Here is a 16,916-nt window from a genome sequence, read left to right as displayed (position 1 = left end):
AGACGGTATGACTCTCCGACTTTGTGCCTTGTTTTTGTCCTCCATATTGAAGCTGCCCCCAGAGAAAACTCTGGTTTTTGTTTCTAAAGATAGAGCTGCAACTTTTAATTCAGTGCTAACTCTGAGTAAAAGCTATTTTGTGTATTTTGGTTTATCCTCCTCTTTGTTTTTATGCACTTTGGCGACTTTCTCTTGACTTTTCTCATGAAAATAAAGGGTAATTAATTTTCCTGTGAACTTCTCCTGTGATCCTGACTTCCATAATATCTGCTTTTCAAACATGAATAACTTGTCCAGCACAGGTATTCCTTGACATGTGAAGGTCAAGGAAACGGGGATCACATACATCCAGAACTTTTTATTGTCCTGTTGATGGCACCTAAGCCTTGGTACTAAGCGGTATTTTGAAGATTTGAGGCCCAGCTCCCAGAGAGTTTGTTATGGCTGCCAGGGCTCTACAGTTTTTTCAGTCAGACAAGGTCACAGTCTGGAAATCCAGGAAATAAAGAACATACCATCAGTGTCTAGCTGAGAAAATTTTATTTATAGCTATTACTCAGCATCAGAATAACAATTCTGTGGCAGAGGCAGGACAAAAAATGATGCATCTGTTGCACTAATGATTAGACCGTGTTTTCTTCCCTGCTGTCCCCTTTGTTCATATTCCCTTTCCTTTTATGCAAGAGCTGAAGGAGGGTATTCAAACAAAACAGCTTCTCTTGTCTCTAAAGAGTGCACCTCATCTTTGGAGAGAAAAATAGTCTAAGAGCTTCTAAAAACTAAATGTACTTTCACTTAAGTGAGTTAATCGTTGACTTTTTTCTGTCCAAGAGTAACGTTTGTCACTATTGTGAGTGGATGTGAGGTTTTTTTTGTTTGTAACTCAGGCTCAAATGTAGTTTTGTATTAAAATTGGTCTGGATCATTATTCTCAACATCAAAAGAGAGGGAAGTGGGTAGGAACCAGATGAGTGTGGTTTGGTGGTGGATTCTTCTGTTTGTCTTGCTGATCCTGAGGCAATTGCAATGGAAAGAAACTGTTTGTTGCTTGCTCTTCTCTTACAGGATGTACCACTAATAAGCCTAGCAAACATCTTCCACAATGCCAGACTCTGGAATGATGCCATCATTGTGGCTACCATGGCAGTGGAAATAGCACCGCACTTCGTGGTGAATCATTTCACACTGGCCAATGTGTATGTAGCAATGGTGAGTGTGCTCTTGCCCAGGTAGAGCTGTCTTTGGGACCCTATTTACATGTATGTAAAAGTCTTATTCTCACAAATAATTTTGAAGGAGCAATGTTCAAGAAATTTGGTATGATCATCAAGAATTAGTATCTTTAGAAAGACAAAACTGTTACTACTTATTTTACCCCTATTTGTCATTTAATACTTTAAGGCCAACATTTTTATAAGCTGGCTTAAGAATGCTGTGTGCCAAGCTTTGTAAAGACAGCAGCAAACAATTGGTAATTTGGGTTGTCCATTCATCTAAATACAAGATACTTTTATCATACTGCAAAATTGATGATGAATTTGGTCTCTGTCTTGAAGAGCTAAGCTTGGAATAAGTAAAACCCAACTCTCAGTTGTGGTGAACAAACACAAGGGACGTTCATTTCAGTATCTGGATTCTTAATGCCCAATATAATTTTCAGATTGAACTCAAATTTCTTTGTACTGTCTATATATACTATTAAAATACACCTTTTAAGATCAAGATTTAAAACTCACCTTGATCTAGTTAGTCTTTATGATATGACCAGAAATTCATATTATCTCTACTTCATAGCTAAAGTTACTGAGAAAAGGAACTTAAGAGAAAAAATATAAGTGATGAAACTAACTGAAAGCCCAGAATGTTCTGGGTCTTTTCTCCTCTCATTTTTCCTCTAATACACTATTGGATGTTGGCATGCTTTCCTAGTTAATAAAAAAGCAGGGTGGCGTAGGTAATGAGATTTCAGCTCTACAAAAATAGATGCTATTTCCACATGAATGCTTCTAACTACCAGCCTGGAGTCCAGTTTATCAAGTGAAATTGTTTAGCTATTGTATGCACTTTTAAGTTTTGGGGGGTTTTTGTTTAGGTTTACTCTTTTTATTGAGTAATTTTTTAAAAATAATTTCTGGTTGTTTCTAAAAATGTTAGCTTTTCAGAAAATGTGATGGTTTTTCATTGTCCATGATTTTAAAGCTTTGATCTACTCAAATTCTGACTGAAATCTGTTTTTAGAAGTTACTTGCGCAGCAAGAATACAGAGGTGTAATATTAAAAAGAAAATGCGAGAACATTGGTCAATAATTCTTAGCAATAACTTGACTCCTTTCCATGGATTATGCAGAATTGAGTCATTAGCCCAAGAAAATATCAGTTATTTGTGGGAGAAGGAAAAAAATCCTAAATCACAAGGATTGTTTTTTTTACTTTTGTGCATATCATGCTGCACAACTGGTTGGGATGGGAAAGGCATAGAAAATGTGTTCACTGTTTTTAGAATCTGACTCTTTGCACTCGGGTTTCTTTCTCCACAGGAGGAGTTTGAAAAGGCCATGAAATGGTATGAGTCAACACTAAAGCTTCAGCCGGAGTTTGCCCCAGCAAAGAACCGAATCCGCACCATTCAGTGTCATTTACTTCTGAAAAAAGAGCGGCGGTCTCCTTAGAGATCAGCATCTTTCTCTTTTTTAAAAATGTCATTATTCTCTATTCTGCTCTTAAGTGTGCTAAGATAAATTGATGAATTGAAATTTTTAACAAGACTGTTAAAAAGAGATGAGATTTGGATCAAGGGTACTTTTATTATTTTTTTGTCAAATAGAGGAGCATCTTTGGAAAATATATTTCACAGACCGTAATTTTAAAACATCCGTGTAAATATTAAACCAAGAAACTTCCATGAGTCCATGACCACCTGTAACAGGACCTAGGCACTGTTAATTTTTCCGTAATGCTCAGATTGGCATCAGCATCCAAAATAACTTGCTTCATGTCTTATAATCTAAGCCACTGGAAATGCAAAGCACACAACCATACCAAATATTAAGAAGAGATAATCAGCAATTCATCCATGTGAAACTCATGCTTTGTCCAGTCTTGTTCACTCCATACCACATTACCTGCTTTTTTGGAGGAGAGGAACAGACTTCTAAATATTTATTAAAAAACATGAGAAACATGAAGCATCATTGGAATTCTTCGTTTCTGTTGGGGAATGAGGAGGAGGTAACAGCAGGACCCTAAAGTCAAAGTAGTTTTTAATCATACTTGCAGGAAAAAAAAAAAATTGGTAAAAAATCCCAATGAGATGTTTTTATATTTGTCTGTATATTCATAGCCCTCTGCCTCCCTGAGTGGTTGATTTACTAATTCTTTGTTCACTGTATTTCTAGCCGTTTTGGAATGAGGTGCAAGTTTATGCTCACCCTGAGCCATACTTTCAGCTGCCAAGGAGGAGGAGGGACATGGTGTCAAGGTATCAACAGCAAAAAAGTCAGGTGGAAGATTTCCAAATCAGTTCTGTCTTTGGTTGGTGGAGGACATGATTCTCCAGAATCAAAAAGGGCACATACTTGAAATAAAATAAATTGTTTATGAACAACTTCTCCTGTACTGTGTATGTGATGCGCCACTCACAAGAGTGCAGGTTAGTCTGGAGGTGCTACAGCCTTTCCTTGGGAGCAGACTGAGCTGGGAGCCAGGAAAGCCTTGGACAATCCTGAACAGACAATGATTTCCTGCATACCCTTGGAAAATTCCTTGCACCGCTGTTCTCACTCTGTTTGTGGCAGAAGGAAATAAGGAAAAGTTAACTAACTCAGCTGTCATGTAAGCCACTCTGCAGCTTCTAGTGTTAAACATGCTTCTTTGTGATTCTTTTTAAAGAACTAACAATGCTTTTGAACTTACTGGGTGTTTTTTCTCCCCCAATATTTTTCCTGTCTCATTGATGCAAATTAAGAGTAAGTATAGCAGTGGTAGAAACTGTGACATCAGTGTAATTTTTATTATAGTGGAACTTAGTACTTCATAAAAGGATCCTTGAATATTTTTATATATGACTGAAGATGAGCAGTTCTAATGCAAATTTTACCTCTGTTTTATTGCAAGTAATTTCCATTTATCTAGGAATCCTGACAGAGGTATGAGCAAGTGCTGCTGTTGGGTAGATTTTTATTAAAAGTGTGTGAACCTGTCAAATTTTTGTCAAGAGAGTCAACAGCATGTCAGATTTTATGTTCTTCCCAAGGCTACTGGAAGGCTGAATGTTGTTGGCTGGAGACAGGCATAACTGTATCTCTGTATAAACTCCAAGAGGAAGATTACTTCGTGAAAGGTCTAATACCACCACTAGGATCATGGACTGGGATAATGAATTACAAAGATTTCTGACATAGAGCTGTGAAAGGGGAAAATAACAAGGAAGGTGCAAGTAAATGGAAAGAATTTCCATTTGATGTAGGAAGAAAGAACAAAGGCTTTTCCTTGAATTAATGTGCAGAGCAGGTGCTTTTATTCAGTTTTGTTAAGCAGTCTGCTTCACTTTTATAATGGTTAATAAGTATTGGGAGTCACTTAAATACATTTGGTAAATCTTCCATTTCATATACTAGTTTTAAAATGTAGTATGCAAAAACCTAGCTTGGTACAGACTGTGTACCTTACAACATGGTTTCCTAATGTATCACATGGTTAAATCAAGTGGTTGCCATGTGCTGAGCTCTTTTCTACTGCATCTGTCTCACTGCTGCTGGGAGATGCTGAGATTTAAGTCTAGGGTAAGGCTGGTCCTTAAGAACCTAAAGCACCAATATATGGAGCACTGGTGGTCATGGCTTTGACAAAAGATGGAATTAAAATAGACCTTTTCTGGATCAGCAAGAATTATGCTCGTAGAGAATGTTGCTGGGCACTTGAAATTGGTAATTAATTAATACTCACACCAGCTTACATCTTGCTTACTGCAGTGTTTACTGATTTATTTAAGAAATCCAGCAAGATGCACTGTACACAGACATCAAGCAAAAATGTAAGGAGACTGAGTTTGTGTGTGGTCCTACTTTAAACTGGCAGCAAGGAGGTAGCAGGACATTGCTGTTCTTGCTATGTTTCACATTTTCAGAGAATTTGCCCATTAGAAATGGTTCTTCAAAACTGCAGTAGTCTGATGATGGGTTTTTCTTCTGAATCTTGGGTAAGTACTTAAATGTGTACTGCCTTAGGCCCATAAAATTTGTATGTACAGATGTTCATTTGCTACTTGGCTACTGTGTGCTCTCTCTGCCATACAGCCAATTATAAATAGCCTATGCTTCTCTCTTAACTGTATTTCCTGAAATTTTAGGTAATTCCTAGATATGTAGTGCACAAGCAGTACATCCAACTGAAGCAGGGAAGTAAAAAGATCTACTTGGGAGCATAAACTTGGCCTAAGCTAGCAACAGTGTGTGTCTTAAAGATTTTACCCCCTGGTGATCTGCTGGGGAATGCTGGCTTCTGCCCTTGGAGAAGGCTAATGGAACACTCTCATCTCCATGCCTTCAACCCTTCTGTATAAATGCCAAGAAGTGGTGGGCTTCAGTGCTTTGACTGTGTTCAAATGTTAGTCAATTAAAATTAATTATGCTGATCGTATGAACAGGAAACAAGTTGGGCAGCATGCTGAAATGGAGGCCACTGAATTTCTAAGAGCAAAAGTGTGATTCTCTGCAGGGTAAGATACCTATTCAGAGAGTACATGCATCTTCTTCCATTTGACTTATTTCAAAATAAGCTAAGGTGGTTGTCTAGGCTCTGTCTTTCGTGAATGGGAAAGATGGTTACCTTGAGAGGGTGATTTACCCTCCCTGTTGTAGAGTGTGACAAATTGCCTGTTCCTTTCCATGGACTGTTTGGATACCTTTGACAAACTGAACTTCAGTATGATTTCTAATAATGAGGCTTAGTAACTCATTTCACATTGACTGCTCTGCTTAACATATCAAAAAGTAGTCTGATTTAGGGATGACATAACCATCGGTAAATGGCAAAATCCTCTCTTCTCCAAAAAGATGGGGTTTTCTCAGCTGTTTTCAGAGCATATCCAGGAATGAAGTACAAATGGGAAAAAAGTATCCATTTGTTCACAGATAGCATCCTTAAAATCCTCAGCATCCTCACTTTAGAGGCTTTAGATAGCCTCTAAAGCTCCTGACATTCAGGGGTTTTTGAGGGAAAATGGTACAGGAAAAGAATCAGATACTTGTATCTATAAAGTGGTTGGATTTGATTCACTCTTGATGCCTTAGTTGTACTGGTCAGGACTGCACTGATGCCATACAAAAAAAGGAAACACTGAAATACTATACTGGCATCCAGTGTGACCATAGGATCATATTCAAACAAGAGGTTTTAAAATGCAGTTGAGACTGACATCGTCTGTGGACACCTTGCATCACCTATGATAGAAAATGGCCATCAGAAAAGTTTTCTGATGATGCTCACAACCTTCTTTTCCCCTCTATAACTCTCTCTCTTTTCCTCTCACAGGAAAAAGGTCAAAAACAAACAAAAACCCCACAACCTCTCCCTAAGAATAGTATGGTATAGGTGAAGATGCTAATTAGTTCTGTTGCTGTATTGTGATGCTTTTGCTTCCTACAATTTGCAGTAGCTGCCATTAACTTGTCTGGGTACCAATTTAGGAACCCCCCCACATTTGGACCCAGGTCAGTAATGTTCCTACCCTTGTTGTTGTCCTCCTTTATGACTTTAGGCAACATGTTTCCTCTCCTTGCTGTACCTCTCCCTCCCACACATTGTCTGATGTCTTTTTAGAACATATTGGGGGGGGGGGGGGGGGGGGGTGCATTGGTTGGGACTGAAATTATTGCTGGTTATGAATTCGGGTGACAAACTGTTGTAATCAGAGGTTATGAATAATAGCAACCCAAATGAAAAACAACCTATGAAACGGAATAGGCCAAGTTTAAGTCTGTATCAGCAATGAAAGAATGAAAATGCTTTAGAAGGACTTGCCTGGGTATTCAGAAAAACACAAGCTCCTCTTCTCCAAAGCTACTGGATGCTGTGTGGCAGGTTCAGCTGATCCTCCCATCTCAAGCATTACCTAGCTGTGTCCTTCTGGAGTGCTGCAGGTTGTCTTGATTCTTAGAGGACCAGCTGGCCATTTTTGAGTCAATGAGACTCTCTTAGAAGAAACATCCCCCAAGAGAAGGCTTTGTCAGGTGTGGGATTGGTTTTGTTGATTTTATTTTTACTCTTGATTTGCTGAATGTACTCAAGTGTGCCAGTATTTATTCAAACAAAACAATTTGAGTCTGTGAACACTGAGGCTTACGCAGCTTTCCTATCAATTTGTGGTCCTCTTGCTGAAGTCCACTGGCTGGTCATCTGTGAGAGCCAACAGAAAGTTGTGCAAATGACTACTACAAAAGAAAAGGCAGTAAGTTTAAAGGCTATTTGTTTTCACTACCATTTTTAGGGAATCTGCACAAGAGTGGTACCACCTATATTCCACACAAAGAAAGTTTAAAAAGTGACAATCTGAATTAAGGGAGAGGGTTCTTGTACTTTAAGCTTTTTTCATTTTTAAGTATTGAAAAGCTCAGGATTGATTAGGAGTGGTGTTTTGATAAGGCTGACTGCTTAAAAAAGCATTCCCTCAAACTTTTGTAAGTAGCTGTTTTTTTAAACTTTTAAACCTAATGATCTATATCTGGATTTCAGAGCAAAAATAATAGTATTCAAGTTCAGTAGTCCCAGAGGAGATGCAATGACAGTGCCACAGAAGGAATGCTTTTGAATACAGGTGAGCAGGAGTTAGCTTTGTGGTATTTATAATCTAGGGGTATTTTCTTAATGCGGTTGTTTTGATTTGTTGGGGTTTTTTTCTTTAATCTAATTTCAGGCTTCTCCTTCCATTCCCAGTCCTTCAGAATCGGGTTATTAGTAGTCCAACAGTGTATTGCTGTGCATGTTTATATGTGCCTATGGCATGCCAGGTACTTCACAGAAATGCCAGTCTCTGCTCTGAAGGGTGTACAGCCCCAGACACTGGCCCACAGAAGAATTTCAGTGGTTACTGGTGCCTTAACCAGGGAGCAGACAGTTGTTGAGTCAAATCTTCTGGCCACAGTCCCTCCATGGTGACACCACTGGTGGTTTTGAAATCCAACCCATCCCTATGTCTCTGAGAATAATACTCTGATAAATCAATGATCATCATTCTACTACAATTCAATGGAAAATTTTTGTCTGTTTTGCTTCTTGATCTAAATCTAATCATGTCCTCTCTAATAGTCTAATTCTACTGTTGGTTTGGTTTTTTGTTTTTTTAAAGAAATTATTCCCCAGAGCTGCAGCTGTTACAGATTACAGCATGGTAGCATGAGTTACCACTATGTCTTAGGAGTGTGTTTTGCTGTGCCCTGTCTTGTGATTCATATGCTGAGGAGCAAAGAATTGGTATATAAAAGTTGTTGAGGGACACCAACTTGTGGGCAGATGCAATCCAAACAAAAATGGATGGAGGAGCCAGTCATATCTCACTGCTATGTAGAAGCTAATGTAGGAAAATGATTTCTCTGTGAAAACAGAAAAGAAACCAGGCTTTAGTGGTTTAGAGGAGACTCTTGAAGAAGAGAGAGGAAGCTCCAGGTAGAAGAAGCAAGGAAGACAAGGGTCCTGCTTTTTGTACCATCAGAGACTTCCTGGTGGCAGAACCAGACAAAGTGAAAAGGACAAAGCAGTGGCCTAAGTGGATGGCTCCTTCTGGTTGTCTGGAGACATCACAAAACAAGGAGAAGGACGCCTAAGAAGCCGTGAGTCAATGTTGCAAAGCCACTGCAGGCAGCGGGGCACCTGGCATTGACGTGCGTTCCTGGACGGTCAGTGTGCCCATGGAGTTTGGAGGGCCACAGCTGCTCAGCCTCCCTGGCCCAGGGACGAGCCAAAGTGCAGAAACGTCCTGAGAGCACGAGAACGAAGGCTCTCCTGGTCACCTACAGCTGGGAGTCCCAGAGGTCAGTTTCCAGTGAAGTATCTGTTCTTTTTGAGCCTGCTACTTTTTGAGCCTGTTAAAAAAGATCATTAACAGCTTTTGTCCTTCACTTTTTCTGTGACATGCTTATCTAAGGCATGCCTTCCTGACTAAACTGAGGCCTGAGCAGACTCAGCTTGGCTTTTAGCCCACTGACTTCTTTGGGAGGGTAGAATACTTGCTTGAAAGCAATTATAAGTTTTTTTTATAATAAGACTGTACAGCATCCGTAATCTGCTTTTTTATTGCCTTCTCAGGCTAGATTGAAGTTACCTCTGGAAAAGAAGGGTCAGGATGTGATTCCAGTAACTGAGGTGTTAACACCAGGGAAACCAATCTAGACCTCACAGGGAGGCATCTTCCCACTCACTCTTGCCCTCTTTCCTGGGGACCTGCAAACAGTGAGTTCTGTCTTGTGTGACATGGGGACCTGTCACACAAGGGTATGGGCAGTTTGCTGTGCAAGTGGGTGGCATGATGGCAGGGTGTGTGTGTCCCTAAGCATGGCTGGATGCACACATTTGCACAACAAAAAGTACATGATGCACCCTACCTCAGTCACTGAACCAGTTCTATTAACCATTACACTGCCATAATGAGAATTGGGTCTAAAATCTATTTAATCTGTGTGTTATCTCTTGAATACAGTAGTGCCTTACAGTCTTTTTCAGTGATCTGAGAGAGGTGAATTAAATGATCTTCCAAACCCTACTTAATTAATTCCTGACTGTCATCATAGGGCAGTTTTAATTATTTGGAGCAGCTTAGTCAGCACATCAGGTTGCAAGAGCTCTACAAGAGTTCTTATCTTGTCACTGTGGGTCTACATGGGCCTTCCTTTGAATATCTATAGCAACACCCCCTACACCTGCATGCAATAACCAACTTTAGCAGGAGCATCACTAAAACCTCTTAGAAAACTGGGTGGCTGCAACCCAAGTGACAGCATTTCCTCAGGAGCAGATCAGATCAGTGCAGCACTGCTTCTGGTACTCTGACAAAGAACCCTCTGTCCCTTTTCATAAACAGGATATTTTGTGCCTTTAGATGCCTAGAGTGTTTCTTATGAAACACTTTCTCCTAAAATGTTTCAAAGACATTTTGACCAGACGAACAAACAACTTGGTGTATTTTAGTGTAGGTAAGGCTTGCTTTCTTCAGTTAGAGGACCTGCAAGACACAAAAATAAGGGAAAAAACCCAAATGGGTAGAAGTTTCTTTAGAAATGCTTCAGAAGAGAAGCCAAGACAAACCCCTTCTATTTGCCTGTAGTTTCAACCTTCCTCAGTGCTGGGCAGAGGCTTAGAACCTGCCCATTCCATTACCTGTGTGAAACCAGGGACAGAGCTTTTATTTTCTTTCCATCTTTTTATGTATTAGCTGAGCCCTGAGCTTTTTTTTTTTGTTTTTAATCCTTTTGACTGACTGCATGGCAGTTGTAGTTCTTTCAGTCTGGATAGCATGTCCTAGCATACCAGGTTACTGCGATTTCTTTGTTCAGCACACAACCCTTCAAGTGGGTGAAAAAGAAGAACAAGACCTTCTAGTATTGTCAGCATGACTCTAGGAAGTTTGAGAGGGGAATGCGAAGTGTGAATGAATTCACAATATTAATTTAAAAGTTGGTATTACTAGAACAAACAGCAAGGTCACAGCAGATAAAATGTAAATTAATTCATCCCTGTGACTCTTTCACTTCAAAGTGTCACCAGTACCCCTTGATTACCATCTCAGAGCCTTGCTTGCACACTACTCACGAGATTTCCAGCAAAAGGGATCCTGGATGGCATGGCTTGGTTTTCAGGGGGAGAACCCATGAGCTTTACTTTTTTTTTTTACTTTTTTTTGTTTACATTAATCCTCCCTTACTTGCAGCAAAATGACCTCTTCCCAGGGCTTCAGTCACCAGCTTTAGTTCCCAGGCACTCACATTTCTCTGTGCCCCACTTCATCCACACCATGCAGCTCGGCCACCTCTGTGAGTGCTGCTGCCAACTTGGAGCAAAGGCAGGAGACAGTGAAGGTCGAAGGAAGATGGAGTTCTGGAAAGAAACCAGGCAGTGGCATCTGTCAGCTTGTAAGTGCTTCCCCTGTTCCTTACTGTCTCCTCCAGCCTCTTAGAGCTGCTGTGTGGGAGGAAAGAGCAGCAGCTGGAGGAAAGTGGGAGGAGTGGGAGGAAAAAGAGGGAAGAGCACCTGGGGGCTGAGAGCCAGCCTTGCTGTCTGCTCCCTCTCACAGCTCCCTCCAGCTGTGTTTCTGTTCCTCACCTAGAGGTAATATCAGAGGGGCTGACAAGCAGGTAGTGGTGTGAGCAGTGGCTGTGGGGCAATGCCAACCACCTCCCTCCCCCTTGCCGTGCTTCTGTCTTTCTCCATTCCGGGAAAAGTGCTGTCACTGACACTGAAGCACTCCAGCACTGTCACGCCTTATTCTCTCTACCTCCAAGTTAATGAATGGGCAGCTGAAGCAAAGATGAGAAGTGGCCAAGGACAAAACTAGTATTTGCTCCTCCCTGGATGTATTTGGACTTGGATGGGATGGTCTATCCTACTAGGAGCAGGTAAGATTGTCGTATCCCAGTACACCTCTCCTATCCCATCCCATGGACTGTCCCAGCATCTTCCCGGGGGGAGTCACTGTGACGTGAGGGTCTTGCAACTCTTTGCCAGTCTGGACACACCAGGTTTGTTGAGCTGTGTGCCCTGTCACAGTCATGCTACCTGTTCTCCTCCTCTGCCATGCACTCTTGGTCTCCATTGACAGAATCACTCTTGCAGGACCCAGTTTTCGCTCTGCCTTTCTCTGTGTGCCATCTTTGGCCCTGGTAGTGCAGTTTTCCGCCTACACAACTGCAGCGCTGGAGCCTCCTAGGTACACTTAGAGCCCCCTTCCTGCCCTCACTGCTGATTCATGGCAGCCCTCTATCTGTCCCCTCTATTCCTTTCTCGGCCAGGCTTTGCCAGTGCGATAAGCGCTGGCGATGGACACTGAGGAACACGCCGAGGCTGACGCTGCTTCCCCAGTACCCCCAGCTTCGGACTGAACTAACCCTGGGCAGGAGTTTCTCATGCTGGAAGGGGAAGGGGATGTCCGTGCCGCAGATATCCCGCTCTGTCCCCGTCCGGGGGTGGGGGGGATCCGGCCCTTTCGCCGCCAGGGACAAAAGCCGCTCCCGCCGCAGCTCGGCGGCCCCGGAGGCGGCGGGGGGAGCCGGCAGCAGGCCGGGGACGGCCGGAGGCGTCTCGCCCCCCTCGGCCGGCAGGTGGCAGCCGCAGCCCGGCGTGAGGCGGCCGGCCGGGCGGGGCAGCGCCGCCGCCGCCGCGGGCCCGGGGCTCCCGTCGGGGCTCCCCCGCCGCGCTCTGCCCCCGCACGGAGCGCGGCCCCAGCCCGGTGGAATCGCCCCCATGGACACCCGGCTGCTCCCCCGCCCACACCGCAGCCGAGAGGGCGCTGCCCTCGGAGAGCGGCGCCCCGCTCCCCTCAGAGCCCGAGGTGCGGTCGCGAGGTTCCCGCCTCGGCCCGGGTTCGCCCCTTGCGGAGTGGACGGGGGGGCAGGGGGATGATGTGTTCTGGGGTTTTGGGGACGGGAATCCCCATGGTAGCTCCCTGGGAGCTCCAGGTTTTGCGGGGGTGTTCCTGAGCCCCCTGCTTGGAGCCGCCCGCACTTCGCCCCGCAGGCCCCCGGGCCCGGGACAGCCCTGGCTGCGGGGAAACCCCCGCCCCGTCCCCGCCTCCCCGCCCGCCGAACGGCCCCGGAGGAGGCCCGGCTTCCCCGCGGGCACTGCAGCGCCCCGGCGGCTGGGGGGAATCTTCCCTCCCGCCCACACGGTCTGAAGCTCGGGGGATGCGGCTGCCGGGGCTGGAAAGGAGGAGGCGGCGCGATGTCACCGGCGATCCCCTCCGGGGCAGGTGGAATCCAGCACTGCACTTCTGAGGGGTTTACCCACTGCAGCTCTAGATTCTGCAGGGACAGGGTTTGCCCGTGGAAGGTTTCTCCGAGCGATCCTCTCAGCCCTCGGAATGCTCCTTTGTGCAGTCTCACGCCGATCCGCCCTTCGGGCTGCGGTGTGTGATTCCCTCGCCTTTCACTGTGGGTTGTTGTTTTGGCCAAAACTTCAGTCACAGCTGCTTAATCTTTATCTATTTCACGAAGCTCACGATCGTTGCTTTCCAGATGACCCTCCCCAGCTTTTTTTACCAGCTCAGTGCCTCACCTCTGCGTGCCCTCCAGCTTCTCACAGCAGCCCGTCTCCCCCGAGCCCAGGGGACAGCCCATTGGCAGGGAGTTCCCTGCTCACCTTTTCTGCCTCTGGAGCGGGCAGAGACATTATCCAGCACTGCATCGGCCCTGAAATGTCGGTAATTCAAAGCACCTCAGGCTCTGTCAGTTTCAAACCTTTCGGGCTGGATTCGTCCTCAGAGAATGACACCACTTTCTTCCAAACTGTTTTAAATTCAGACAAAAATCAAATAGGAGTCATGCTTCGAGCTGGACTTTATGTGGAGCCTAGGAGAAAAACATCGGCTCTTTTCACCTGATGGTCAGCAATCCTGCTGGGACAGGTAGTTGCTGCCTTTTGGAGACCTAGAGGGGCAGAGCTGGAGAAGTGGTGCAAGCAGCCCCACCCGAAGTTGCACCACGGTTTGTTAGTCCTTGCTCAACCCCCTGGCAGGTAATGAGAGATAAATTGGGAACTTGCCCACGCAGGGTGTGGCACAGGCACTAAAGGCTGAAGTACAGACGCCACAGCCATGGTGGGGACTTGTCCTGCCTGTGTCTATGATGTTCTTTAATATCTCAGGATACATAGGGGATTGCAATCTACAGGATTCTCAGACTGCCCCCCATTTTCTAGCTTGAAATGCTCTTTAAAATGTATTTTAAAAAAATAAATCCAAACACTATTAAATGCAAAGAAATCATGAAAAACAACAAGGAACAAAAGCTCTCAATCCTAGCTGAGCACTGCACAGACAGGAACCTGCTCTGACGTACATGAGCACCCCATAGGGATTAACTCTCTCCTGCCCAACAAAGCCAGCCTTCTAGCTTCTACTTTGCAGCACATTTTGCGTGCTATAAATGTATTTAATCTAGCCAGATAGGAAGATTAAAATGTACAGGCTTAGTACATTTTACAGTACTATCTGCAGTTGTCCCCACCCAAAAAACCCCTCACAATCCTGGTCCAGGAGTTTTCTGTCTATATGACAGATAAAAAAAAAAAAATTCCCTGTGAAGCAGAAACAAGAATCAGGCAGCAGAAGCCTAAAGGAAACGACAAGGAGAAGCTCTTAGAGTCATTTTTCCCTTTGCTTTCTTGTAGTCAATATGCAGAAGGGCATCTATTGCATGTTTGCTACCAGCCAGTTAATATTTTCTTACCCTCACCCCTTAGCTCAGGTTCCTAAAGCCCTTTGCAGCCACTGCTTCACTCAGGTACTCTCAGGAGACAGCTGGTGTCACTAACCTGCTTATAAAAAGAGGGGCAGTGAGCCACAGTTGTCTGTGTAAAGTCACCTAATAGACAATTCCTAGAACACAAATTAGGAGGTGGGATTCTCAGTTCTGACTTTAACCTTCAAGGTAGGTTTCCTCCTTTTCCCAAGCCTGCAGTGCCAAACCACTGCAGTATCAAACATGCAACAGCATCCTCCATCGTCTTGTCATCTTTGGTACCACATCAGGGTGGAGGGACATGTAGGCTGCAAGCCTCCAGACCCTCACCTGCCTTTTGGGGAGACTGCCATTTAGAAAGCTGAACCAGGGGATTCATAATAGCTTTTGGCTATTTGTGTTATCCTTCATTTCTATAACGGAGCATCATTGCTGAGGAGTGAATTATACATTATATCTTGCTTTAGGTGCTGCATCTGTCCCATGTTTAAGCACCACAAGAAGGTCCGATGTTTTTCCCAATGTACCGCATACTTTTATTCCAATGTTTTTTCCCTGCATCTGTGGGCAATTCAAAATCTCAGCATGAGACCACCTGTGCAGGGACACAGCCCACAGAAGGTCTCAGTTGTGGCTGCAGCAAGAACCACCGTAGAAGAATTTTTCTAAGAATTTTTCCACAGCCATGGCAATTAAAGCATAGCATTGCCTAAATATGCTTGTCCTTCTCACCATGGTCTGCAAATTTTGAGTTCTCTCATTTTTTTTACTTTCAGGTCTGACTGGGCCCAACCAGCATCTTGGGGTGCCTGTATAGGAGATGTGTAGAGATTGTCTCTCTCTCTCATTGACAGCCCATTACTGAGGTACAGCACAGACATGAGCAAGAGGCTCCATAGCATCTGAGATGGCAGTGAAGATCCTGTGACAGAGGCAAGATCCTTGGAGACAGGTGTGTCATAACAGGTATGGTGTTTTCTCTGAGAAAGCCAAGTGTAAAATATTTGCTAGCTTACACTCTACTGCACTTTGAGGAAAATAAAAAAAAAATTCTCTCTCAGAAGAAAGGGAGAAAATGGGTTCTTGGGAAGAAGGGATTTATAGAAGGGAATTCCTCGTGTCTGTACATCTGTTCTAGAAATGGAGAATGTTTATGAGCTCTACCAAATCACTTACTTGGAATCTTTTCCCAAAACACTACATCTACTCTTCTTAATTCTGGGATGGTACCATTCTGAATCTATACTTTGAGTTCATCCTAAAATAAGATAAAACCCTGTTGAGGATGCCTAGTTAGCATTGCAAGAGTGTGGTATGAGACATAACTTTTCATACATGACATGGAAAGTATGCTGGACCAATACTGAACTCAAAAGCACGCCAACAAGTTTCTGGACAATGTTGCTAATCAATGTGCCCTGTGTTTCATGTGCTTGTGCTCTCCACACATCAGTGCAGTGTAGAAGTCTTAGGGGAAGCACCATAGGAGCCAAATTGGACTTTTCCAAGCCTCTTGTCTTCCACTTGACTGTGCTGAAGGCCCTTGCCCTCTGCAAGGATCTGTCTAGGAGCAAGTGCGAAGTTTAAGTGAGATATCTCTGAGGGTATTGTGGCATGAGATGAGTAAGAAAAGAGAGGGAAAGCATTCGCTGATAATCAGAATGTGAAAAAATTAATTTCAGTTATTTTGGGCTTGTGTTGCTCAAAAGCCAGCATTCATTGACATTTGAGAGGAAATGAGAACTTCTCAGTTAAGATCAGGCAGACATCAGTGTTGTTCAGTGTTTCTTGATCAGGGGGCGGATTAAAATCCCTTTAGCGCTCCTAATGCCTGTGTCCTAGGAATTCCTCCTAATTTGTCTATCTCTAGAAGATAGACATGTCTATCTCTAGAAAGTCCAGCAAAGTCTGATTTTTTTTATACTGGTTTAAGTGTCCTGAATCTTGGCTTGAAACATGAAACCTTCCTCACCCATGGCCCTCCTGTCAGTGAGACAACAGGATCATAGATCCTCTTAAGCATCTTAAGTTAAAACCCCTTTCTTCCAGTGTTGCTCTTCTTGTCTCCATTTGCTAATTGTGAGCATGGGAACTTGATAGCAAGAGACCTCATGCTAGAGCCTTACAGATCTCCAGATTACATGGCCGTAATTAAATTGAGGAGAGCAGAGGGAAAGGAATTAATATCTTAAAAAAAAAAAAAAAAAAGAAAGAAAAGAAAGAACAACAACCTAACCCCCAGAAATCAAATTCAAGGCAATGACTTTAATTGTGTAGTATGTGGTCAGTGACATATGAGTCACTTGAGCCTATCTTTATAAGAGTAGCGAAATATGAATAAAACACCCAGCTGGCACAGTGCCACTGTCCCTGTAGCTATATCAGAGCATAACAGCAGCCTGCATTGTCAGCTAGAGGCTTATTGTCATCAAGGCTAGTAGAAATCCTAGTCCTGGGGCTCAGCTAGGAGTCATC

At 43.7% G+C, this 16,916-nt stretch overlaps 1 protein-coding gene across 1 annotated transcript in view; it reads left to right on the top strand.

Annotated features, from left to right (window-relative positions):
* TTC17 (tetratricopeptide repeat domain 17) overlaps positions 1–3,604 on the top strand; it is a 54,704-nt gene extending 51,100 nt beyond the window's left edge. The window contains exons 24-25 of the mRNA XM_071427585.1: positions 1,066–1,209; positions 2,538–3,604. Coding sequence (XP_071283686.1) covers positions 1,066–1,209; positions 2,538–2,669 — 276 coding nt within the window. The 3' untranslated portion in view covers positions 2,670–3,604. The remainder of the gene's footprint in view (positions 1–1,065; positions 1,210–2,537) is intronic.
* Positions 3,605–16,916: the final 13,312 nt, after the last annotated feature.

This window comes from Agelaius tricolor, unplaced genomic scaffold (assembly GCF_023055355.1).
Source record: "Agelaius tricolor isolate 1412-34295 unplaced genomic scaffold, bAgeTri1.0.p SCAF_5, whole genome shotgun sequence".
Taxonomy (NCBI): domain Eukaryota; kingdom Metazoa; phylum Chordata; class Aves; order Passeriformes; family Icteridae; genus Agelaius; species Agelaius tricolor.
This window is presented reverse-complemented; position numbering and strand designations above follow the sequence as displayed.